This window comes from Oreochromis niloticus, unplaced genomic scaffold, assembly GCF_001858045.2.
Source record: "Oreochromis niloticus isolate F11D_XX unplaced genomic scaffold, O_niloticus_UMD_NMBU tig00000852_pilon, whole genome shotgun sequence".
Taxonomy (NCBI): domain Eukaryota; kingdom Metazoa; phylum Chordata; class Actinopteri; order Cichliformes; family Cichlidae; genus Oreochromis; species Oreochromis niloticus.
In genome coordinates, this window is record NW_020327258.1 from 187,885 (window position 1) to 214,942 (window position 27,058).

General features: G+C 40.3%; 1 gene segment (V, D, J or C); it reads left to right on the plus strand.

Annotated features, from left to right (window-relative positions):
- Positions 1-26,208: 26,208 nt before the first annotated feature.
- LOC109199888 (Ig kappa chain V region 3381-like) lies at positions 26,209-26,732 on the plus strand. The segment is given in 2 exon segments: positions 26,209-26,265; positions 26,373-26,732. Coding segments are annotated over 2 exon segments (384 nt in total).
- The last annotated feature ends 326 nt before the right edge of the window (positions 26,733-27,058 follow it).

The following is a 27,058-nucleotide window of genomic DNA, read 5'->3' on the forward strand; positions in this document are numbered from 1 at the left end:
TCCTAAACTTTCCATTTATTACACTCGCACTAGAACATCAGGGATTCCAGCTCGTTTTACAGGCAGTGGATCAAACTCTGACTTCACTCTGATCATCAGTGGAGTCCAGGCTGAAGATAAAGCAATGGTAAATGGTACATGGACTGGTTCTTATATAACACTTTTCTACTCTGCTTGAGCAATCAAAGCTCTTCATAAAACGCCTCATTCACAGACGTTCATATAAACACTAAATTTTATGCCTGAGTGCTTTCTATCTAGCATTGACACAAATGTTCAGCATTTTACTCTCACCTGTCAGAGAGTCTAAAATATTTGAAACTGTAGCCTTTTCGTGTTTGTCACTGATCAATATCTGAGTAATATTATTCATAATTAGGCACTAATACACATGGTGTCTTGATGCATGCTCAATCATCTAGATAAGTAAAACCCACAAGGTTGATTCGGTTCATCTGGATGTAATGTTATCAGCAGGAGAAACATTTCATCACTCATCCAAGTGACTTCTTCAGTCTCAGCTGACTGCAGGTTTCCCCAAACCTTATAAACAGTACATTTGCATAATAACTGAAACCAGCCCAGTGAAGGAACAATGGGCTGGGAGGTCAGTTCAGTAGTAATATACCTGTACTTTTTTTTGCCCCCCCCCATCCCCCTCCCCCATCCCCTCCGCGTTCATGTGTGCGCGTGAACGGACTTTGCGCGTGAACGGACTTGTGAGTTCAGAGGTCATATGTGTTTACATGTGTTTAATAGCGTTTTGAAACCATTATGTGTTTTAATTAAACTCTTTTTAAAGCATTGTATAGGTCTCAGAGTTCTGTTATTTAGACATAGATGATTTAATTTAACTAGTTTAGGGGTATTTTGCTTTTTTTCTTTAGTGCTCTGAAACACACAGAGGCTAATAGTTTTAAACAGAAAGTTTTTCCACCTTCTAAAAACACATATTCACACACAGCAACGCTATCACAGTAACAACCCCCAATGTTCCTTTAATGCAACTAGCCCTCTAATTATCTACTAGGCACAAACACACATAGATGATTTAACTGCATTAGGAGCATTTTGCTTTTTCTTTAGCGATCTTATCATGTCAGAGGTCCATCGGAGCCACCAAAAGTTTTTTCATCTTGCCACTGACCATTCAAACAGGTTTTCACCTGTTGCTTACACCCCCACTCTTAACTCTGCAACAGTTAGACCCCCTACAGGCAGCAGAAGAGGTCATCCTTATCAAGAGTATCTCAACTGTACATCCATAGTTTTCAATACAAACAGTCTCCTTTATCTTATGTCAGAGGTCCAGCGGAGCCACCTTTCTATGACCATCCGATCCTCCAAATAGGTTTCACCTTTTGTTTACACCTTTATCTCTGCATCTCAGAGGCCAGCTGAAACAAACCCCATCTATATAAAAATGCCCTAACCAGGCACACCAACCCTTTACATCGGCCCTTGAGAGCATAACACTTTGTTCATCAGCACGAGCATTTTACTTTTAATTTAATTTAACTAGTTTAGGAGCATTTTACTTTTCTTTAGCGCTTTGAAACACACAGAGGCTAATAGTTTTCAAACAGAGTGTCACAAATAACAGGTATTCCTTTAGAAATAAACTGTGATACTTGTAAAAAAAAAACAAAAAACAAAAAACAAAGACATATTCTTTCCTCATCACTAGCCATTTCACCATTTTATTTAAATATCTGAATTTTCGGAATGATGATCCAAGCGGGACACAGAGGCTGCTAGTTTTAATGCACCAGAATGCAAATATAAATAAAAGCCTGACTATCCTGACAGCCTAGCTGCAGCGACACCTTTCTTTCACACGGATGCCTGGATGTGCTTTGGAGCCGACTTTGCTACCCGCACACAGTGTTTCTGACCTACGGGCGTTGCTTATACAACAGAGAAAAGCAACAATACAGCGTGTTTCTCTGCTCCAAGACATCGGGGGGCCTTTCACACGGTAAGCATGTCTGTTATACCCAGCGCATAAATGTCTGTATGTCAGTGCTGATTATACAAACCCTGTTTAAAATGTGACACATATGTTGTCCGAAAACAAATCCTCTAAATTTGCAAAGTTACTGATTTAAAAATATATTTTCGAATTTTTAGTTGCATGACAAACATACGATAGACTCTTGAGCGTATTTATTTATATAGCTACATTCACAATGGTACAACCATGCTAAATAAAAGATGCCCAAGCACCAAAGCACTCTAATGCAAGCCTCTAAACTGTATGTTGATAAGTGTATAAAGTGTACCACTACCTCTACAGCTGAAAGCAGTTTGTATCCGCACTCTGAGGGTCTGCTGAATTGTTTTTAATATTGCGCTTTTTCACGAACTGCAGATGATGAATTTCTCTTTATTGGACATAGTGTCCTTAAGCTATTGTTGCTCATACTCACTGAGTTCCCTAGCTACTTCTTTACTATGTCAGTAAACTTTTCGAAAAGGAAGGTGTTGTAGATTTAAAGAAACATCCTAATTGAAGCAAAGGCAAAAAATTGGAATGAATTTTATGTGACTGTTCATATTAAAGCCAACAACAACTGAAAATCCAAAACCGACTCCAATGCTTTGTATTAATGATCTCCCCCTCTCTCTCTCTCTCTCTCTCTGCGTGTGTGTGCGTGTGTGTGTGTGTGTGTGTGTGTGTGCGCGTGTGTGTGCGTCTGTGAGTGTGAGTGTGTGTGCCCTCACAGAAGGAAGGTCACAGCAGGAGCTTTTTCAAACGCGTTTCCAATCATTTTTACAATAAGTGTAGCTCATACAATGGTATTATTGTATTATTTGCGATACTTTATAAACATGAAACTCTAAAGATTTTGAGTTCATGCAAATTGTGAAACAAGAATCTAAATATTTTGTGTCACAATGATTTCTATAAAAGCATGTTGTTTATGGGCATAATGTAACAAATCTTTTGTGACCCTATTAATGATCAATGGTAATTGAAGAGGAAGCTGAACCCTGGCTCTGGACATTTTCATGACAAGTGACAGCGCAGACATCTACTAATGAGAGAACATGTTTTATCATCATAAACACTGTGATATGAAGCATCGTTAAAGTGTCACTTCAGTAATGTTGACTCATGTTTTTAATAGATGACTTTAAAACACTAAACTCTAATTTCTGTGGTTTATTTTAAGTTTACAGAATATAACATGTGGTAAGACGATGAGTTTTACTTCTCACTGTCCGTGTTATGTGTATCTATTTATCATGTATGCTACTTTGCTCTGTGGACTGTAAAATGTTTCATTGTGTTCATGAAATAAACCAGACTTTCACCGTCTGAATCTTTTACTGTTTTTTCTGCTTTTGTTCACTCCAAGTTTGACAAACCCACAGACATCCAGAGTTAACTCGCTAACAATGTGGAGCAGTCTCAGTGTATTTAGCTGCTTTTTCCCTAAACACAACCAACTGAGAGAAACGCTTGTAGTCCTCACTTTGGTCATTTTGAACGTTGAAGGAGATTTGTTCCATAGACACCTTATACTAGTGTTCTATTTAAATTCAGATTCCTTTTATAGTTTGCAGTTTCTTTACTAACACATTTGTAGATAAGTTTATTGCTGAACCACACAGCTAGCAGTCTCACTCACTCTCTAGGTTTTGAAGTTTTGTGTGTGTGTAATGGTTTAGTCTATCAAACCTTACCCTTTTCTCCCCAGTATCACAACAGTATGACTCCCAAAGTACGGATCAGTAAACAACCAATGATTCTAAAGCCAGAACAGAAAGATACAGTTGGAAGATGCATGATTGCATTTTTATGACGCATAGTAAAACTACCCCCTCTTCTTCTCTGTGTTGTTGTTGTTCTCGTGTGTGTGTGTGTGTGTGTGTGTGTGTGCCTTAGAAGTCAAATAATACATTAGCCACACTTAAAAAAACAAAAAACATTTGAATTTCATTTAGAACTGAGATTCTAAGTTGTAAGCAGAAATCTTATGCTCAGCCACAAACGTGTTTCCCCACTTTCACAATGCTGAGGTGTCAAATCCACAACCCCCAACAGATGGTTTGTTACACGCGGGTGTGAAGGGCAAGCTTTACTCACACAGCCTCACACACAGTAGATTTTTAAAGTTTTTGGGGACAATGGTTTAGCCACAGATGTAACTTCTACTTTTGATAAAGATCACTCCACCTGTTTATTTCTTAAGAAATTAAGCATCTTTATTAAGCTCTCATTTATACATGTCTACACAATAATAGACACTGTGTGCTCTGTGACATTATAGTCTTCTACTTCAGCGTTCATTGGTTTGCATTTTAAACTCCCAGCCTTTCAGGTTGTTATGAACGACTTATATTTCTAACATTTTGTGATATAAAAGTGAACCATGTGGGTTTTTTTAATTTTCTGTGTGACGGAATGACTTAAGACACGAGTTATTTAAACAATTCTAAATGAAAGTGTGATGGCCATAGTACTTTATGTGGGCCAAATATGTTAAGGATAATGTTTATCAATGTAAAATTGCAAAGAACCTTTGGATAGATTATAACATTTTGTAAACAGTTACCTCAGATCCTGTACTGTCAGATCTGTGTATGTAAGGTAAAACTTTCCACAGTACTTCCACTTAAGTAACTAAACACATAAAGTCACCCTTACCAATAATCCACTGCTCCTTGAAAAAGTAGCACAGTCAGACAACTGACTCAGCAATGATAAGTAGAGCTATCCAAGGATGAGACTCAAGCGGATGAAAATTAAAAGTTTTGGTTTTTGTGGCTCGAAAAATTAAAGAAAGTATGTTTAATAATTCAACAAGACCCACACCTTCAACACGTGTACATTCAAATTTTGGAACAGGCTCAACATTGCTGCTTGTTCAATAGTTTTTATCCGTTCGAAAAAGTCATTTTACGGCTTTAATGTTTCCAGCTGATAAGGAGAATGAGTGCATTTCATCAAATGGGCATCCAAAGGCTTTAAACATCCGCTTTGTCTGTGAAGACAGTATCAAACTACAGAGCATTGTTTTTACTAAAATTCAACATTTTCAGATGAAAATTTGGCTGCTTTTTTCACTGTAACACTCCCCTCATTGCCATTTTTAGGATATTCTCGGTGATCGCATTTTTATCATATTTATGCTTTTGGGACTGAGGGTATCTAATACGTACGTTGTCACAGTGTATTGTACTACCAACTGTGAGGGTTCTGCTTTTGCTTTGAGCAGACTGTTTTTATTTTGTCTCGTGAGTGTGTGTTTTTTCAAATGAGATCCTCCTCCTCAGTTTGATTTTGCTACCACAAACTTTGTGTAAAGTTCACAACAGAGGTAAAGAGATTTAAACACCCCAGTTTAAGGAGGCAGGGGTTGGACCAGCTGCACAGGGCAGGTGAAACAGAGAGTGTCAGGGGAGATGTGCAACAGAAGCAGAGGGAACATTTTACAAGATGATAAATGGCACATTTAGGTGATTAAGGATTTGTTGACAAGATTAAAAGACACGTCCGTCAGAGTTCAACAACATTACAGTTTGATTAAATAAAAAGTTTTAAACTACACAAGGTTCATTTTCTCCTCTGATAGTAATCATATTAAACATGTCAAGAAAGAAAGAGTACAAAGAAAAATAGTAAATGTGTGTCTAATTCAACTCTTCCTGTGAACCTCATATGGTGAACCTTATATGGTGTTGGCCAGAGGGGCCGATGGCGCGATATGGCAGCCTCGCCTCTGTCAGTCTGCCCCAGGGCAGCTGTGGCTACAACAGTAGCTTGCCTCCACCTGTGTGTGAATGTGAGAGTGAATGAATAGTGGCATTGTAAAGCAATTTGGGTGCCTTGAAAAGCGCTATATGAAATCCAATCCATTATTATTATTGTTATTATTATTATTATTATTATATCATCCCTTAATATGTTCGGTGTTACAAACTTGAAGAAGCAGAGAAAAGACCATCAGACATTAATCTAATCAGTTTTCAGCCTTCATTCATTCATATTGAAAAGTTGGAAATCTTCCCTGCTAGACCGAAGTGTAGCGTTTAACACCGTTGACCATAACATTTTATTACAGCTATTATTAAATGGAGAGGCCTCTTCACACACTGAGGTTAATTATGAAGCTCCACAGGCTTCTGTGCAAAGACCAGTTCTGTTTACATTATACATGCTTTAGAAGACATAGCGTACATTTTCACTGCTATGCAGGTGATACCCACTTTTATTGGTTAAACTGTCGGGATGTCTTAGACACATAATGAGCTTTAATTTTCTGCTTCTAAGTTCAGATAAAACTGAGGTTATTGTAATGGGTCGTAAAAATCTTAGAAACACTGTGGCTAACAAGATCCTTACTCTGGACGGCATTGAGCCGCCTGTTGTAGTCATTTGGCACATTATAAGTAAAATTGAAGCACACAATCCCGTCGCACAACATCAACATTTATTTATATACAAAAATAAAAATGCTTTTTACAGAAAAGAATTGTAACTTCATATTTTATCAACGATTACGTGGGTACATGTTTTAAAAATGCACTAAATGTAGGATACACTGTTTGGTAAAATGCAGGTTACACGTTTTAAGAAAGAAAAATCAGTCTTTCAGAGAAAACATTAGCAGCCTCCTTTGTAACACTCTGCGACCAACCGTAGCTGTCTGATTTTCACCATGTCCAACCCCACCAGATTGGTGTATGCCTCGGCTATGGCGTCAAAGACTTTCCTTTCCGATTTCAGTTCGTGCAAGAGAGTTTCCGCCACCATGAGGACTTTGACGTCGTCCATTTTGATGTTGCGAGCAAACAGAAGCCGTTGAATAGATGGAATGAAACGTGGGGTGAGGAGTCTTTTTCTGATGCTGTGATAATTTTCAGCGTAAAAGTCATGCTCCAAGACTTGCACACACTCGTGTTGTTTACATCTGGCTCAAAGTAACGTTCTAAATGTATTTTTAAAAATTCCTTATTTAAAGCATCATCAGATTGATTCAAGTCTCCGTGTGAGTCAGTCAGATCATTTCCATAGAGAGCCACTTTGCATCAGCAGCACCATGCTCCAGTGCTCTGGGAGAGTTTATAGTCCTGAGAGTTGAACACTGGATGACTGACAGCTGTCCTTCATCACAACAGAAGCCACAGAAATCCTCCTCATCAAAAACATGACTTTGATCTGCGTCCTCATCTGGACTCTCCTCTGCTGCTGCTTCACAGGTAAAGTCCAGAGAATCAAACTCCTCTCCTCTGTCAACATCTGTCCCTCTGAAATGAAGCCCACAAAACCATGAAGCTGCTTTATGTTTTTGTCTCTGTATCCTCAGAGTCCAGAGGACAGATCACAGTGACTCAGCCTGGAGCAGTGAGCTCTGCTGTGGGAGGATCTGTGAGCATCAAGTGTAGGACCAGTCAGAATGTTAATGTTTGGAACAACAAACATCTTTTAGCCTGGTACCAACAGAAAGATCGAGCAAGTCCTAAACTGCTCATTTATCAGTCTAGCACTCGAGCATCAGGCATTTCAGTTCGTTTTAGAGGCAGTGGATCAAACTCTGACTTCACTCTGGCAATCATTGGAGCCCAGGCTGAAGATACAGCAGTTTATTACTGTCTGAGTGAACACTATATTAACAGCCGGCACGTGTTCACACAGTGAAAAACAGTCGTACAAAAACCTCCCTCAGTCAGACTGAAGAGAAACTGAACTGACTGCTGCAGCTGGAAGATACTGCAGAGACTGATACAGTTCACTGAGGACACACACACATAGACACACACACACACACACACACACAAAACAAAGCCATTCAACACAAATATGTGTCCCACTCTCATGCATGTTGTTTTCAACTTGCAAATATATAATTAACTAAAGAACAAACGTGGGCCAGTAACAGATACCAAGATGAATCTTAGTCATGACCTTTGATAACCGCAGTGGACTGATACAGTTCACTGAGGACACACACACATAGACACACACACACACACACACACACACACACACACACACTTTATTGAACATTTCAAAATGGTTGCTTTTCTCATTGCAGTTTCGCAGCATTTTAAGATTAGTAAATGAGATAAAAATACAAAAACAAAGTGAGAGAACATGTGATATGTAACATGTAATCTTCATGACTTTGACCTCCCTACATGTTTTATAACATATAGTTATTAAAATTACATAATTTTCTCAGGGATTAATAAACTTGTTGGCATGATCTGAGCTGACCACAACAAATTCGGCATTCAAAAGTTTTCTTTAAACCCTCTCCCAACTTTCTCTAAATTGGATTGCAATCCAAAAATACAAATCTTTGCACTCTCTGTTATGGACACAGATTGATATATCTCTATGGACAGAGCAGTATGAAAGACTCAAATCCAAACACTCAGTAAGGTGCATGGAGAAACTCCCAAACGTCTCATTTACTATGCTAGCACTCGACAATCAGGGATTCCAGGTCGTTTTACAGGCAGTGGATCAAACTCTGACTTCACTCTGACCATCAGTGGAGTCCAGGCTGAAGATGCAGCAGTTTATTACTGTCAGAGTGAACACTACATTAACAGCCTGCATGTGTTCACACAGTCAAAAACTGTCATACAAAAACCTCTCTCAAGTACAAAGACTGATACAGTTCACTGAGTACACACACAACCTCAACCAATACACTGGTTTTCATATCATAGTGAGGATATCTAATTGACATAATGCTTTCCCCAGCCACTTACTACGGTGGCCCTGAGAGGCCAAACAGACTGCAACTTAAGAAAACACCAGCAATAAGAAAAATGCTGCAAAAGCACACAAAACACAACGGAAATAGGAAAAACAAGAACGGAAATAGGAAAAAACACAACGGAAATGTTTCTGGGGAGACAATTCATATAATACTGATGACGGATTTTTAGGCTAACACACTTACCTCTCATCTTTTCTTTCCTCACAAAACCGATAGATCCTCCACTTCTTTCAAGTGTCTCCCAGAGCTCCGGGAGATGACGTCACACAGGTTTGCCCCCCCCCCCCCCAGGCGTCGCCATTTTGGCAGCAATCGGCTGACTGCCGTGGTGAAGGAGGCTAACCATGGTTGATAACTGTTGCGCCCCAGGTTGTACAATTACATGAGGAAAAAAGAAGGTACATCGTTTTACCGCATTCCCAAAGATGCAGAAAGGCGAGCTAAATTGATTAGCGCCATTAAATGAGCCGGGAGTAAGCAAAACAAGACTGAAAGATGGGACCCTTCAGCCCTCGGATTCCGCTTGTGCAGCGATCATTTCATACGGTTAAGTTACCAAATACAAGCTTTCTAACATAAGTATTTTCATTATTTACTAGACAATCATTGTGGTTTCTGAGGAGTGCAAAACCACATAGTTGCATGCATCATGGGTTTTCTGTCGTGCTTTCTAAGTTAGCAAGCTCTAAAGTAGAAATACTGAAATGTTTATGTTTATTTTGTAGGCAGAAAGAGCAATAATTCATTGAGTCCGGACTTTATTCCATCTATTTTCAACTATGTTCCATCTCCAGAGAAGAGGAGAAGAAAAATGAGACTGGATGTGTTCAACAGAAGACAGAAAGCAAAGCTACAACGGATAGAGCGAATAAAGCTATCTGCAGAAGGCATCCCTCCAAGATGAATATAGCAAAGTCTTTCTCTGGCGAACTGTTGTAATATATGTTGGACCTACTTGTTTTTCTGTTGCATGTTGATTTGGTGTTTTACTCTGACAGGGGATTTCTAAGAATCACCCCGCAGTTCTTCAGCTGAGCCACCTGAGTTAGAAAACACAAACACTGCAGTTGTCTTTACTCGCGAGGGCAGTCATAGAGCGCGTACTTACTGACTCGCGCTGTATCACTGTCTGCGTTCTTTATTTATACAAGCTTGTGTGTGTGTACAAAGATAACAAAGTTATTCTAAGAACTCAGAGCTGAGGTTCCCCTTTTCTAAGTCTGTATGTTCTTAGAATAGAGGAAGCTGTTAGTTGCTAAGTAAGTTTATCACACAAAAGTTATTAGGTGAAAAGTCACATAGACATGTGGTTTGCTTAGTGATCAATAAAAGAGCACATTTCATGTAGCTGATCACATTATGTACAATTTTCTTTTAACATTCCCTCCTGTTTATCAGAGAAATGAAATGTATATGTTATCAGTAAGTAACTACTTGTCTTTCACATTTTCAGTTACTACATAATTAGTTGCACTTCATCTTCATCTTACAAATAGGAAAAGAAGTCTTCATGATCTTCATCGGTTTCGGTACATCTGTGAAGTTACACCTTTTAAACAAGGAATCACACAAGTAAAGAAAAGCAAAATAAAACCAGGAAATTCCAACGCCGATCAACAGTCTCTTTAGAATCTGAAGCCATGTTTGAAGAATGTACATTATCTGGTATTTAGGTTCAGCATGTGGTGTTGAATGAGACACACAATCCTCCTTTCTCAGCCAGGATCATGTCCAGTGCTACACGGTGTTTCATTACAGCAATTCTGAGAGTCTATTTCTTGGTTTTGTCCCTCGTTGACCTTGCAGGATGCATTGAGGAACAAGCCGAATCTATAGTCCAGTGTCTCACTTCTGAGAGCATGTTTTCCAACTCCTACTCACGGGAAGAGTGAGTTCAGTACCTTTTGTCCAGTTGTCCAGAGTTTGAATTCTTCAGGTACGTCGGTTCCCCAGATTGAGTCATGTGGTCTGACTGTTGAAGTTGCGCGCTTCTTCTTGGATGAGGATGGTGATGTTGATGTGCAATTTACACAAGTCATTCTGAAGGTGTGGTCGGAGATCAGAATTGGTGCACATGTTCCAGTGTGTTTCCCATATATGGTTGGTTGTACTGATGTGCTCGGCATGTGCGAGCAGACGTAATCAGTCTTTCTCTGTGGTTCTGTTAAACACGTATCTGTATCAGGCATTGTTCATCCAAGGATAGATGTGGTCTTGTGTTATGTCCATTAGGTGGGAGTTGTCGTGCGTCCATCTTCTCAGTCTGCCTCGTTGTTCAGCTGTTGTTGACATCAGCTGTTGTTGTCATCAGCTGTTGTCCTGTATGGTGAGCTTCATAGTCAAGGTAACCAAGAGGGTCCCCCTTCCCATGGTTGCACATAGGTCCGTCACACCCTGTCACTTGGCTGCCCTAGAGTTGATCAGAGGTTAGAGGTTGAAGTGCGAGCAATTCCCTACGGGCGCCCAATCAGCACTTCCCCCTCACCACTGAAGCAATCAAGTGTGGGTGAGATTTCCCTAATGTGCTTCCTCCGGGGTGTCGGGGCTTCCCGGAACCTCAACAGTGGCTCTGATGTATCCAAGAGGGTCTCTCTGCAATTTTACAGGCTGTGAGTGTGGTCAATAACACTTGGTATGGGCCCTCCCAGCGAGGCGAGCTCCAATTTCTCCTCTGGAGCACCCGTAATAGGACCCAAACGCCTGGTTTCAACCTGCAAGAGACTGGAGAAGAGTCGTACGGCAGTTTATTGTTCAAAACAATATCCTTATTTTCTAATAGTTTTGCCATCCATTCTGCCAGAGTTGTTTCTCTGACAGATTTGTCTAAAGGTTCGCTTGTCACTGGTAGTGGAAAAGCCTACCATGAACAACCTCAAATGGTGTAAGTTTTTGAGAGCCTTGTGTTAATCTCATCCACATTTTTACTAGGCCTATGCATTCAGGCCATGGTCTTATTGCATCTGCTTTTTTCACTGGATAAATCTCTGGCCATTTTGAGAATACGTCTATAATCACTAGAGCGTATTTTGAGCCTTGACTTTCACTTAATTCAATAAAGTCCATGTGAATGGTGTGAAATGGATGAGGTGGTGTGGGGAAATGGCCTCTTTTTGTCCTCAGATTGCCTTGTGAATTGTGTTTTTGACAGATCATACATGTCCTCACAAATTCCTTTGCTGAAGTTTCGAAATTTAGAGTGTAAAAGTGTGTATTAATGATCTGTATCATCCCTCCTGATGACACATGGGTTACCCCATGGGTCACTAATGATGCTGTTCTGTGTAGGGACTTAGGAAGTATTGGTTTTCCTTCACAAGTCATCAGATCATCTTTTAGTTGTGCTCCACACTTCAACCATTTCTTCTGTTCTGTGGTTGATGCTGCTTTTTGTTCATCTTTAAGTACATCAAGAGGTATTTGCATTGTGGATGCATTTACCTCTTGATTTACCCCTTTGCATTTGTGCAGCTAACTTAGCTGCTTGATCTGCAAAGTTATTGCCTTTAGTTATTTCTGATTTATCTTTCTGATGTGCAGCACATTTACATAATGCTAACTGTTTTGGCAATATTATTACTTCTAACAGTGTCTTCAGAAGATTTCCATGTTGTACTGGGTGTCCAGTAGATGTAATCATTCCTCTGTTCTGCCAAATTTTGCAAAGTGATGTACTGCTGAAAAAACATACTGACTGTCTGTGTATATATTTATGTCTTGGCCTTCGTGTAATACACATGCACGTATTACTGCTTTGAGTTGAGTGTGAGGATGTTAGCGGTTTCGCTTTTATGACTCTGTCTGTTGTGGTGTGCTGTGAATGTCAGCACGTGGCTTTGTTTCCTCATCTAATTTTTGCGTACAGCAGTGTGGATGACCTTCTTCGGGTGAGGCCAAAAGTGTGCTCGGGTTCAGCTGACCACACTTCTCGATTCTAATGTGTGATTGCGACAGTAAGATTCTAACATATGGGAGTTGTCTCGCATGTGTGAGGTAAGACAAATTGGCTTAGATTAAAATTGAAGTCACTGCGTGGGGTACTCTGATGATCAGAGTGTGCCCTAAAACAATGTCAGCTGACTTTTTTACTGCTTCTGCTGCAGCTGCACAGGCTTGCACACATGTAGGAAGGCCTGACGCAACAGAGTCTAATTTGCAGGAGTAAAATGCAAGCGGACGTTGTTTTTCTCCAAATGCCTGTGTTAAAACTGCTTTCATGTAACCTGCTCCTCCATCTACATGTAGGTAGAAAGGGTTATCATGGTCAGGCAATGCTAAAACTGTATTTGTCTGTGATGCTAGTTTCAAGTTACTGAATGCTTCTTCTGCTTTTTTTTTTTTTTCTTTTGCAGATGCAACACTACATTTTTACTTAAGGCATTTTAGGTCATTTCTATTTTTTCAAAGAATTCACACATCTCACACATCTTACATATTTCAAACTTCTAAGTTAGGATTTAAAAAACTTCTTTATGTGAACTTTTCCCACAAGGTTCCATTCTTTCTATAGCAGCTTCATATAAAGTATGCACCAGGCTTTTAATCTCTATGTGGATGCATTGCTCACAGCTCTAAAACTAGACATTAGTAAATCATATGCCTAATCATTATGTGTCACTGTGATCCACAAGTATGATCACAAATTAGTTTTTCAAACCAACAAAACAAACAAACAAAAAGAAAAAAAAAACAAGTTGCTGATGGCATGAACGCTTTACATACATGAGTCAGGACACAAAAGGAAAAAAAAACTGCTGCTAAAAACAAATCAGAAGTGTGAGGAAAAAACTGAGCTCACAGATAGCTGCATGTTTGAGCTTTAATAGCATGTAGCTCCTGCTCTAAACAAAATAAATAAAAAAAATGTGTAACATGGTCATTAGCTTAGTAGTGTCCACATATTTAATTCAGCTTCTCAATCTTGTAGCTTTAGCTGTTGTATACAGGGTTTAGCTTATTAGTTGTTAGTATAGGTTTGCTCTACTCAAAAATCCATCCATAAGCTTCAACGCATCCAGAATTCTGCTGCCCGTATCATCACCAGGACCCCTTCTATCCAACACATCACTCCTGTTCTGCAGCAGCTTCATTGGCTCCCGGTCAAGTATCGTATCAATTTCAAAATACTCTTGTACGCATTTAAAGCTATTCATCATCTCTCTCCTTCATATCTCTCTGATCTGGTTAACATCACCGCCCCATCTCGTTGTCTCAGATCTTCTTCTTCCCTTTCACTCTCCATCCCCTCCCCCCGTCTTGTCACCATGGGGAGCAGGGCTTTCAGCTGCTCTGCTCCTCGACTCTGGAATTCCCTACCTCCTGATTTAAGAAATATCTCTACCTTCTCTCTCTTTAAGTCCCAACTCAAAACCCACTTGTTCAAAATAGCTTATCCCACATAACCTCTCCATTCGGCTATTTTAAATTTGTTTATGTTTTATGATTGTGTAAACTCTTTGCTTTTATGTTGCTTTTTACTCTACTGTGTACAGCGACCTTGAGTGTTTTGAAAGGCGCTTTCAAATAAAATGTATTATTATTGTTATTATTATATCTCAACAAAGTCTCATCTAGGATGACAGGTTTTCAAGCAGGTCAAGTGCCTCTATGCACTTAATTTCTTCATCTCATATGTCATTATACTGAATTTGAGCAAACCTTAAGCTTGATGCAGACTACTTTTAACAATTATCCACCTTACATCATAACTGACTAAGGTGCCTCTTCATATTAATATTATGTCATTATTAATGTTATTATCTTTTCTTTTTTTTTCTAACAGCAATAGTATATTACAATATCCTAATATACTACTAATATAGAATAGAATAGAATAGAATAGAATTCAACTTTATTGTCATTGCACATGCACAGGTACAGGGCAACGAAATGCAGTTTGCATCCATCCAGAAGTGCTTTAGTGATATAGATATGTTACAATATATATTAGTAATAATATAGATATGTAAGTATATTACAGAAATGGGTCTATTATGGTATGTTATAATGTACACGGTATGAAGTATGTTGTGAATATTCTATAACTATAGGTATGTACAGGCTGTAGTGAGTACAAGCTATGTACAGGATATGAACAGGATATAAATATGAAAAACTATACAGAATATGAAATAAATAACTTTACAGAAATCTGAGTTATACAGCTATACAGAAATGGGAACTATGCAAGTTGTAAACAGTTGTAGGGTTAAAAATTATTGTATGTACAGAATGATTATTTACACAGAGCTATACAGTAGTGCAGTTAAGATAAGTGAGGGTGTGGATAATTTCTACAGAGGCTGTATAAAGTGCTAGTGGTTGTGAGTGGTGGTTCAGTCCATGTTATTATTGTGTGTTTGAGGGTACGGTTGTCCATTGTGGGTGTGTGTGTGTTCAGTCCATGTGTTAACGTGGGTCAGATGTCAGGAGGCAGAGTTCAGGAGTCTGACAGCTGTGGGGAAGAAGCTGTTCCGGTACCTGGTGGTCTTAGTCCGGAGGCTCCTGTAGCGCCTCCCAGAGGGCAGGAGGGTGAAGAGTCCATGTGATGGGTGACTGGGGTCTCTGATGATTTTCCCAGCCCTTTTCAGACACCGCTTCCTGTAGATGTCTTTTATGGCAGGAAGTGGTGCTCCGGCGATGCGCTGGGCAGTTTTCACGACCCTCTGCAACGCCTTCCGGTCCGAGGCAGAGCAGTTCCCGTACCAGACTGTTATACAGTTGGTCAGGATGCTCTCGATGATGCAACGATAGAAGTTCACCAGGATGTCTGAGGAAAGGTGGTTCTTCCTCAGAGTCCTCAAGAAGAAGAGGCGCTGGTGAGCCTTCTTGACCAGCTTGGAGCAGTTGGTCGTCCAGGTGAGATCCTCGGAGATGTGGACTCCCAGGAACTTGAAGCTGCTCACACGCTCCACAGCCGTCCCCTTAATGTGGATGGGTGGATGTGGGTCAGCATTCCTCCTGTAGTCCACGATGAGCTCCTTGGTCTTCTCGGTGTTAAGCAGCAGGTTGTTTGTGTCGCACCACTCAGCCAGACGATCCACCTCCTCCCTGTAGGCGGCCTCATCGTTGTCGCTGATGAGGCCAATCACCGTGGTGTCATCTGCAAACTTAATGATGGTGTTGGAACCATCAGCAGGTCTGCAGTCGTGGGTGAAGAGGGAGTAGAGGAAAGGGCTCATCACACAGCCTTGTGGTACACCGGTGTTCATTGTGATGGTAGATGAGCAGTGGTTATCCAGCCGGACATGTTTGGGGCGGTTGGTCAGGAAGTCCAGTAACCATTTGCAGATGAGGGAACTGATGCCCAGGTCTGTCAGTTTCCTGATGAGTTGTGAGGGGTGGATTGTATTGAACGCTGAACTGAAGTCTATAAACAGCATTCTGGTGTAGGTGTTGTTGTTGTCCAGGTGTGAGAGGACAGAGTGCAGTGCGATGGAGACTGCATCCTCTGTGCTCCTGTTCTGGTGGTATGCGAATTGGTGGGGGTCCAGGGTGGGGGGGAGACAGGATTTGAAGTGTGCTAGGACCAGCTGCTCTAAGCACTTAGTGATGATGGGGGTGAGTGCTACTGGGCGGTAGTCATTGAGGCAAGATGGGTTGGAGTTTTTGGGTATTGGGACGATGGAGGTGGATTTGAAGCAGGCCAGTACCACAGCGTGGGCCAAGGACAGGTTGAATATGTCTGTCAGAACTCCTGCAAGCTCCCCAGAACACGCTCTGAGAACACGCCCGGGGATACCATCAGGACCTGCAGCCTTGTGGACACTGATCCTGCTCAGCACCGCTCCTACATCGGTGGGGGAGAGAGTCAGAGGTTGGTGGTCTGGCGTCACATCTGCTTTGGTTGTGGTTGTGGGGTTCCCTCGCTCAAAACGAGCATAAAAGTTGTTGAGCTCGTTGAGGAAGGAGACATCAGAGGATGCGGGGGAGGGTTTGGTGGTCCTGTAGTCTGTGATGGTCTGGAGTCCATCACAGACTATAGACTATAAACAATAGTTTATTATAATATTTTATTTTGTATCCATCAACGGCTGCGGGTGATCTGCAGTTTCACCCTTTCCCAAGCTGGAGACATTTTCCTTTGCTGAACAATGAACACAACCTTAATATACCTTATGCATCTCTCTATTTCATTTAATATGTCTTCGTGTGAATTATCTGCTTTCATTCATTGTATTCATTCTGGGCATGGTCATCATCCCAACTATGTTTCATTGTTAATACCAGTTTACAGGTTGTTATCCTTGCTATTATTAGTTTGAATACATTAAAGATAAGCTCTAATTTAATTTAGCCGTTTGTTTATTCCACTTTATTCCTCTTGTATTTATATGTATTCAGTTGGGTCTGTATCCAGCCCTTTTTAAACTTCTACTTTGATCTCTAATCTTTCACTTTGTGAGGGATTATTATGTTCTTCCTGATAGGATTTCTCCATCTACAAGCACTGATTTGTCCGGCGCCTGGACATTTCTTTTCTAGCCACTGCTCGTCAGCAGTGAGTTTGGTGGGCTGATTCCCCATTATCACAGAACTGTAGAGCCTTCTCTGGTACTAGACTCCAGGGTGGTGGCTGACACGCCCTTCTACTCCGCGCACGGAGCAGTGTCAGTTTTATGAGGCGGAACTCAACCTTTCCCCTTTGTCACCAGTACGTGGGCTTTTGCAGGATACACAAAGAAAACAATAAAAAAAAACAATGGAAGTACTTCAGCAGCGTATTGTGCTGTAAAATCAACTTACTCCCAAAGACATACACATACACAGAGACATTTACGCGCTAATTTGTCACGAAGTATTTCACGGCCACTTCTAAAACCGATCTAAACGCAGTTCCTTTTTGGCGAACTTAAACCTATTTTGTTACGAAGTATTTAACGGCTACCTCTAGAACCAATCTAAACACAGTTCTTTTTCGGCAAACGTAAACCCTATTTCACACGTTTATTTCTTCAAACCCTTGCGGCGGGTTAGACCTGTTTGGACCCTTGCGGCGGGTTAGACCTACTTAGACCCTTGCGGCGGGTTAGACCTATTTAGACCCTTGCGGCGGGTTAGACCTATTGCGCAAAAACCTTACGGCGGTTCAGACCAAAACAGTGTTTTCTCACCCTCAGTCGTCCTTTTGCTGGTTGTTCAGGTCGTCTGGCTGGATCCCAGCGTCGTGGACCAGAACTAATTCACCGGCCTGGACCTGAATTCACGTCCCAGGTCTTTCTCCTCTACCTGGAGAGGGCTGTCGACAGACTTCATTGCTGGCTTCCCACGACTCCAGGATGCAGCAGACAGACCTTGGATTTGGAGTCACAGAAACGTGTCTGTTGTTTCCATCGCTAGGCTCGAAGGACCAATTTAAATGACAGGGGATTTCTAAGAATCGCCCCACAGTTCTTCAGCTGAGACACCTGAGTTAGAAAACACAAACACTGCAGTTGTCTTTACTCGCGAGGGCAGTCATAGAGCGCGTACTCACTGACTCGCGCTGTATCGCTGTCTGCGTTCTTTATTTATACAAGCTTGTGTGTGTGTACAAAGATAACAAAGTTATTCTACGAACTCAGAGCTAAGGTTCCCCTTTTCTAAATCTGTATGTTCTTAGAATAGAGGAAGCTGTTAGTTGCTAAGTAAGTTTATCACACAAAAGTTATTAGGTGAAAAGTCACATAGACATGTGGTTTGCTTAGTGATCAATAAAAGAGCACATTTCATGTAGCTGATCACATTATGTACAATTTTCTTTTAACATACTCTCACTATCATACTTATATCAATGCATGTAAAAGATCTTCTTAATGTGTTCAACCCCACATTATCCTACTTGGTAAAATTATAAACCAAAACGTTTCTGCACAATTGGTTCTAAGTTTAGTACTAGCTAGTAGTGGTATCATGTACTGTAGTAGTATACTGCAGGAATAGAATGATTGACAAAAATGCAGTTTATATCTTAACACCTCTCTTAATATACTTCTTTTGTGTTTTCACCAGTCAATCAAGCGATTATCCCCAAGATAACAGCAAGAATCCTACTGCAGACCAAACTCCCATCTCACAGCATTTGAAGGACTCCACCAATGAAGAACCTAGAAATGATGTCCAGCCTGTTCTCCATGAGAATGTTCTATTATGTAGCACTGAAACATGTGGTAAATGTCTCCAATCTCTTGAGCAAGAATGCCAAGCTCTGAGGACTGAAAATGTGTTGCTGAAAGAAAAAACAAATAACACTACACTGAATGAAATAAGCTTGCATAATGATGATAAAACAGTTGATATTCTTACTGGTTTACCAACGTATACAATTCTCATGACAGTTTTTCATTTTGTGGCTCCTTTTCTCAAACTTAAATCTTGTTTAACATGTTTTCAGCAGTACATGTTAATGTTAATGAAGCTTAGAATGAACTTGTTCTTTGACTTTTTGGCTTTTTACTTCAAAATTGACTCAACCACTGTATCAGTGTGATGCATTGTAGACTGGTGCTAAGTCTAGTGTTGTGGCCTGACAGAGAATCCCTAAGACAATCTCTGCCATATGCATTTCCGAACAGCAGCTTTGAGAAAACTGTTTGCATCATAGATTGTTTAGAAATATTTCTAGAGAAACCAAGTAGGTTGCTAGCCAGTGCTTAGTGTTACTCCTTGAATAAGTCACATCACACAATAAAAAAATTAATTGCAATTTGACCTCAAGGTTCTATTTGTTTCATCTCCTCTGGATGGGGAGGTCGCACAAGTGATACGTTTATTACAGAACAAAGTAATTTTTTATCTCATTTGCTCCCAGGTGATGTAGTTTTAGCAGACAGGGGTGTCCTGGTTAAAGAGTCCATTCAGAGATTCCAAGCAGACCCATATGGAAAAGAAACAGAAAAAACTTATAAAAGACTTGCATAAGATGTGGCCTACTTCATATAGTGAATCATATAAGGCTTATATGATTTACTCATGAAAGTGGCCACTTTCTCATTACTTTCATATATTGTTTTAGTAAGTATCCAAAACATACAAGTTTCATTTATATAATTTTTCAAGGGATGTTATATCTGTTTTCACTCTTGTATGCTTTTTATACAAGTTTCACACAAGACAGATACAAACTTTATAAGATTTATATATATCTTTTCCATATGGGGAATTAAAGATTCCAGCATTTACACGTGGAAAGAAACAGTTGAATCCTGTTGATTTGGAGAACACCAGATGTCTTGCTTCTCTCAGGATACATATAAAAGAGTAATAGGAGTTCACCGTCAAAAGTACACGATCTTGCAAAGGACTGTCCCCATAACTTTTACAGACATAAACAGAGAAAATGATGTAACCTATCTTGACAAGATTGTGGGTGTATGTTGTGCACTTACAAATGTATCTGAATCTGTGGTGCCCTTCCAGTGATGTAAATGAAAATGATGTAACTGATGTGCTCAACCAACAAATACACATTATTAACTCTCACTTTTTGTTTGCTTATTGTGACTTGACTTTTGAAGGGAAAGCTTTCTTACCTGTCCTACAAATATCAGAATAAGAGAATGGCAGACGTCACCTGGACTCATTATTTTTTGATCTTCACATCCATCTCAAATGACTTCCACTAATCACGTTTCATATTCCTGATTGACAGATACAGATCAGAATCAAAATCAGAAAAAGTAGTTTTATTGCATTTGTCAGTGAACAAAAATCACTTTCATAACTTGCTTCAGTGGTAAGGTGCAATATAAAACACTGAATTATATTAATAACAAAAATAGCATTAATTTAGAATTTTAATTTAGGTTTGATGATCTTCCCCTCTTGTGTGCGGCATTGGGAGAGGTTGTGATACAGTTGGTCTTGCTCAGCAGTATCAGACGTGGGAAAGCTGGGAGGCCAGGATGGTCTTTAGCAGATTTCTCTTTTTTATTTTGTTTAGAGTTGTTAAAAATGATGTCCTTGCATTGCTGATACTCCACTTTCTTTAAAGACTCCTCACTTGGGATGGCCCACTTGCACTTCTTAGATGTAACAGCTATCTCTTCTTTTTTCCCACTGGTATGCTGCCATGTGCTGAACAACACAGCTGACACATGTGAGCAGCTCTCACCAAGGCCAGCTGTGCAGTTACTGTGTGCGCCGAAAACAACCCATCTTTTCTCACTACTACTCATGGCTTTAACTGAGGGTCATTAAGCCTTTGGGAATGTTGAACCTATAAATACAATTACAAATGTTAACAATCTTGGTTAAGTACATCAAAAACACAAAATAGCTACTGACAACCAGACGTGTTTTAGCCAAGCTAATGTAAACCAACGACAACGCGGACCACGCTAACAATGCTAACATTACACCACCTGGGATAATAATATGACACTTACCTTTCCAGTGATGATGAAGAATTTTTTTTGCTTGAAGATTCCACACCTGAATGTTTGTTACAAAGCCAGATTGAGTCCAATTGTAACCCTCCAGGCTTTTGTAAGCTTTTAAAGAGTCCCCCGAGTAGGACGATGGTAGTTGTCCGGATAGCATAGATCTGGGACGTCTTCTTCCGCTGAAATACTTTTGAAAAGCACGCCGAGAGCATTGTACGGGTCGGTAATATTTAACCTATTTAGTTTTTTGATATACAGCTCGATGTTGTGCGAATTAAAGTGAGAAGAATACTCAGATGGCTTGAAAGTTTCTGGAGTGCTGCTTACAGTGGCGCTGTTCATGTTGCTGCCAAAATGGCCACCTGACAACTGTTAGTCACGTGAGGTCCGGAGCTTATTTTGGTTCCTGCAACTGGTCCGTCGGGTTATTGTCTCCCCAGAAACACTTCCGTTGTGTTTTTTTCTATTTGTGTTTTGTTTTTTCCTATTTCTGTTGTCGTTTGTCCTATTTCCGTTGTGTTTTGTGTGCTTTTGCAGCGTTTTTCTTATTGCTGGTGTTTTCTTAAGTTGCAGTCCGTTTGGCCTCTCAGGGCCACCGTCACTTACTGTAACCTTAACCATCAAAAGTGAATGCCGAACCATAACCTAACTGGAACCCTGACATTAAAACCACTTTTTGAGCCTCAAAAATGCCTTCCAACTCATGGGGACAGATTTTAGTGCCCATAAGTGACTGTTGTTCTCCACAGTAACGTGGCATGCCAATTTTCTGTCCACACAAAGATGTCTAAACATGTACACACACATTTAACACACATAAAAAAAACCTTTGCAGGGAACTCCCTTCAAACATTACTGTTGGTGTTTCTGGTGTCAACAAACATGGTGTGTATTATTTCATCAAAAAAAATTTTTGGTCTCCATCACCCTCAGATGTACAACTAATCATGGGGTAGATGAAGGTAATGTAGAGTTGGATGTCCTGAGACTGGTCTCGAGACCACTTTTACGTGGTCTTGGTCTTGTCTTGGTCTCGACGGACTTTGGTCTCGGTCTTGTCTTGGTCTCGCTGCCTCGGTCTTGCTTTCTCAGATCGACACAGTGTTTGGGAGATTTGGAGTCAACCATCGGCGGAGGGGGGGGGGCTTAATGGGCTTAAGCCTGGGTCATTTTTTCAGAAGCCCAGGGTCTTTGAAATGTAATTTGTTTCATAGTTAGATGCCTGACTGACAACTGTATAAAACAAAAACTACACACAATATTCGAAGCACATAGCGCACAGTCATAAATTCCCCCTAATTTTGGTATGATCTGAGCTCGGACACTAGCCGACTGAGCACAGGACTTACACATGTGAGCGAGGGGGGAGAAGCTGCTGCCTGCGAGTTTGCTGCAGACAGAGGAGAGCTTAAGTTTGACCAGGTACCAAAGCAAATCATTCGTACTGTACAAATAATGTAAATATGATGGTGTATCACAAAAGATTGATATCAAACTGATCACTTGACCCATATTGCGTTACTTGCTCTTTGAGTGAATCAACAAATGGCGAAATGAAAAGCCGAACAACAATGCTGTTTTTTTTAGAGAGTCTTAGCTTATATGTGAGTTAATTTTTAGTTGTTGCCCTCCACGGCTAAACAAACTCTCTAAATCAGTTTCAGTTGTGTACTGATGAACACAACAATGGACATAAGGAGCTTCTTTCAAAGAAAATACTCAGGTAGATGTTATTTCATATATTATGCTTTGTATGTTGTTCAGTATATTTCTATGCAAAACAAGGGGAATTTCAATACACAGCAGTATATTCACAGTTGAAACCAGATATTTACACACACTTTAGGGAAAAAAAACATAAAAACGTTTTTTTTACTGTTAAACATCAATTTAGAGTAAACTTGTTTTGTTTTAGATAAATAAATATTACAATATCTTTTGAATTCGTTAAATGTAAGAATAAAGAGAGAGAGAGCTGTCTATTTTAATCACTTTCATCAAATTTAGGAGTACATATACACTAAGTTTATTGTTAATTAATAAGAAAACTCCAGATGGTTCCATTCTGAGCTTAAGAAGCTTCTGATAGGTTAGTAGAGTCCATGTGAGTAAATTGGTGGCACACCTGTGGATGCATATAAGGCACCCCCAACACACAGAGCCTGTTTCTGTGACATGGGAAAATCAAGAGATGCCAACCAAAACACCAGGAAAAGAATTGTGGAGTTCCATAAGTGTGGCTCAATTTTGAATACAATTTGGTGCCATTTGCAATTAAGAAATACAGACAATTTCTCTCTTTACTCTTAAATTTAACAAATATGTTTTTTATATTTATCAATCTAAAAAAATAAACATTTAGTCTGATTTGATGTTACAATTAAAAAAGTGTTTTTGTTTTTATCTGAAGAGTATGTAAATATCTGATTTCCACTGTATATTTGATGATGTTGGTGTTTGGCTTGATTGTCAGCACAAAGAGGGAGAGAGAGGAACAGAGAGGGAGAGAGAGGAACACAGAGGGAGAGAGAGGAACAAAGAGGGAGAGAGAGGAACACAGAGGGAGAGAGAGGAACAAAGAGGGAGAGAGAGGAACAAAGAGGGAGAGAGAGGAACAGAGAGGGAGAGAGAGGAACACAGAGGGAGAGAGAGGAACACAGAGGGAGAGAGAGGAACAAAGAGGGAGAGAGAGGAACAAAGAGGGAGAGAGAGGAACAGAGAGGGAGAGCGAGGAACAAAGAGGGAGAGAGAGGAACAGAGAGGGAGAGAGAGGAACAAAGAGGGAGAGAGAGGAACAGAGAGGGAGAGAGAGGAACAAAGAGGGAGAGAGAGGAACAAAGAGGGAGAGAGAGGAACACAGAGGGAGAGAGAGGAACAAAGAGGGAGAGAGAGGAACAAAGAGGGAGAGAGAGGAACACAGAGGGAGAGAGAGGAACAGAGAGGGAGAGAGAGGAACAGAGAGGGAGAGAGAGGAACAAGAGGAGAGAGAGGAACAGAGGAGAGAGAGGAAAAGAGGAGAGGAACAGAGAGGAGAGAGGAACAAAGAGGGAGAGAGAGGAACAGAGAGGAGAGAGAGGAACAAAGAGGGAGAGAGAGGAACAGAGAGGGAGAGAGAGGAACAAAGAGGGAGAGAGAGGAACAGAGAGGGAGAGAGAGGAACAAAGAGGGAGAGAGAGGAACAGAGAGGGAGAGAGAGGAACAAAGAGGGAGAGAGAGGAACAAAGAGGGAGAGAGAGGAACAAAGAGGGAGAGAGAGGAACAGAGAGGGAGAGAGAGGAACAGAGAGGGAACAAGAGCCAGGTGAGACAGACATGTTAGTCAAATGGTTGTTTGCCAAAACTCATCAGAACATTTATCTAGTACCAAGTGTATCTTTTTAGATGCACAACAAGGCTAAATAATTATATAAAACTTTTCTGAATCTAAACAGTGTACTTTGGTAGAATTAAAAAATAAGTGTAGTGCAGGTCTATGATGATTTTTAGTGCTACTATCATCTAGTTTTGATTCTGGTTCTGTCTTGGTTAAGTCCTGAGTAGTCCTGATTTTGAACTGTTGTAGTCTTGTTTTAATTCCGGATCAGTTCTGGGTCTGGTTGAATTGGGGTTTAGTCCCTGTGTCTTGATACAGCCCGACTTTGTTCTGCCTTGCTGCTTAATTAAAAAACTAGTTTAAGGTGTCCTGCATATGTGATATATATTTTTTTCCTATATGAAGTCATTCTTTTTTGAACAAAACTCAAAACAGAGCCTAATAATCTTTCAGTCATTTCTACCCTCACTTAATTTCCTTTCGCTGCTCAGCTCTCACACAGTGGCTCAGCTATGCTCCAATCCCTCCATATTGTGGCCAATCACATGCGAGGATATAGGATAATATCACTGTGTGAAAAACAGAGAGGGTGAGAGACGCGACAGTCAAGTGGAGCGTGCGTCCGTCCTCTCAGTAAGTGAGTGAGACAGTAGACAGCGGTGAGGAGGGCTGTGCGAAAGCAAAAACACATAAATAAGCCTGACACCCGTGAACGAAGCAGCATCTGGCTGCAATTTAAAGACTTTTTTGTCTCGGTCTTGGTCTTGGTCTCGTCTCGACTTGGTCTTGGTCTTGGTCTTGTCTTGGTCTCGGTTTAGACGGTCTTGACTACAAGTCTAAGGTAATGACATGTTCTGGTACCAACATAAAAATTGTGAAACTCCTAAAAAGCTCATTTATAATGCTGACACTTGAGCTACATGACCTTTGACCTCATGTACACTTCACAGAGATTTTAAGTGCTTCCAGCCCCTAGTTATAACATATAGTTATTATAGGTTGATAAACTGGTTGTATCCAGGTAAATGTTCTTGAACTTAAAGTGTCCGTGATGATAACAGAGATTGTATCATGATGGGTTTTATTCATTAATTTTATTTATTTTAATAAAACTGGAATTCAGTTGTGTAATTGTTTGTAATTCGTGATAAAAAAAAACATCAACAGCAGTGAACAATGATGCTTGATCTGCCCCACTGTTACATGTCACATGGTTGTGATCATATAGCTACAGAAAGAGGTGTTATAGGTAGTGCTGTCAGAGATAACAGCCTCATTTAAAAGATACTGATTGTGTCTGTTTGTGTTTTACAAGAACTCATTTGATTTAAAGAGCAGTGACTGTACCTCCACATGTCTGAGCTCCTCACTCTCTCTGAGACTAAGCTCAGCTACTCTACAGCATGAACCTGTGACCTCATTAATTCATATTTTTAAAGCTTGTCAAAAATTAATCCAGATATATCCTTACTAAATATTATGATAAACATGTGAATCCATCAATGAACCATAAAAGAAAACATTTAAATAATAGAAAATATTTTGTTATAAGAATATTCTGAAGAACAAACTGATATATCTGTTCAATACAATGATGGATTGAACTATTCCTGATAAACAGCATCGTCAGATTGATCCAAGTCCAAGTCAGTCAGTTCATTTCCATAGAGAGGCACTTTGCATCAGCAGCACCATGCTCCAGTGCTCTGGGAGAGTTTATAGTCCTGAGAGTTGAACACTGGATGACTGACAGCTGTCCTTCATCACAACAGAAGCCACAGAAATCCTCCTCATCAAAAACATGACTTTGATCTGCGTCCTCATCTGGACTCTCCTCTGCTGCTGCTTCACAGGTAAAGTCCAGAGAATCAAACTCCTCTCCTCTATCAACATCTGTCCCTCTGAAATGAAGCCCACAAAACCATGAAGCTGCTTTATGTTTTTGTCTCTGTATCCTCAGAGTCCAGAGGACAGATCACAGTGACTCAGCCTGGAGCAGTGAGCTCTGCTGTGGGAGGATCTGTGAGCATCAAGTGTAGGACCAGTCAGGATGTTCATGTTTCTGGCAGCTCTCACTGTTTAGCCTGGTACCAACAGAAAGATGGAGAAACTCCCAAACGTCTCATTTACCATGCTAGCACTCGAGATTCAGGGATTCCAGCTCGTTTTACAGGCAGTGGATCAAACTCTGACTTCACTCTGACCATCAGTGGAGTCCAGGCTGAAGATGCAGCAGTTTATTACTGTCAAGGTCATCACTACATCAACAGTCAAGCTGTGTTCACACAGTGAAAAACAGTCGTACAAAAACCTCCCTCAGTCAGACTGAACAGAAACTGAACTGACTGCTGCAGCTGGAAGATACTGCAGAGACTGATACAGTTCACTGAGGACACACACACACACACACACACACACACACACACACACACACATTTATTGAAGATTGAAAAGAAAACATTACATCACTCAGAAAATTAAAATGATTATTAAATCAAAGTCAGCATTGTCAGTGACTCAGTACAATGAGACAGTAGCAATCTCAGCTTCCAACTAAAATATTGTGTTCAAACCAGTAAATTAATTAAATTTTCCTCTTTCTCGTGATTGTTTTCACTGTTCTATTCTAGTTTCAGTGATAGTATA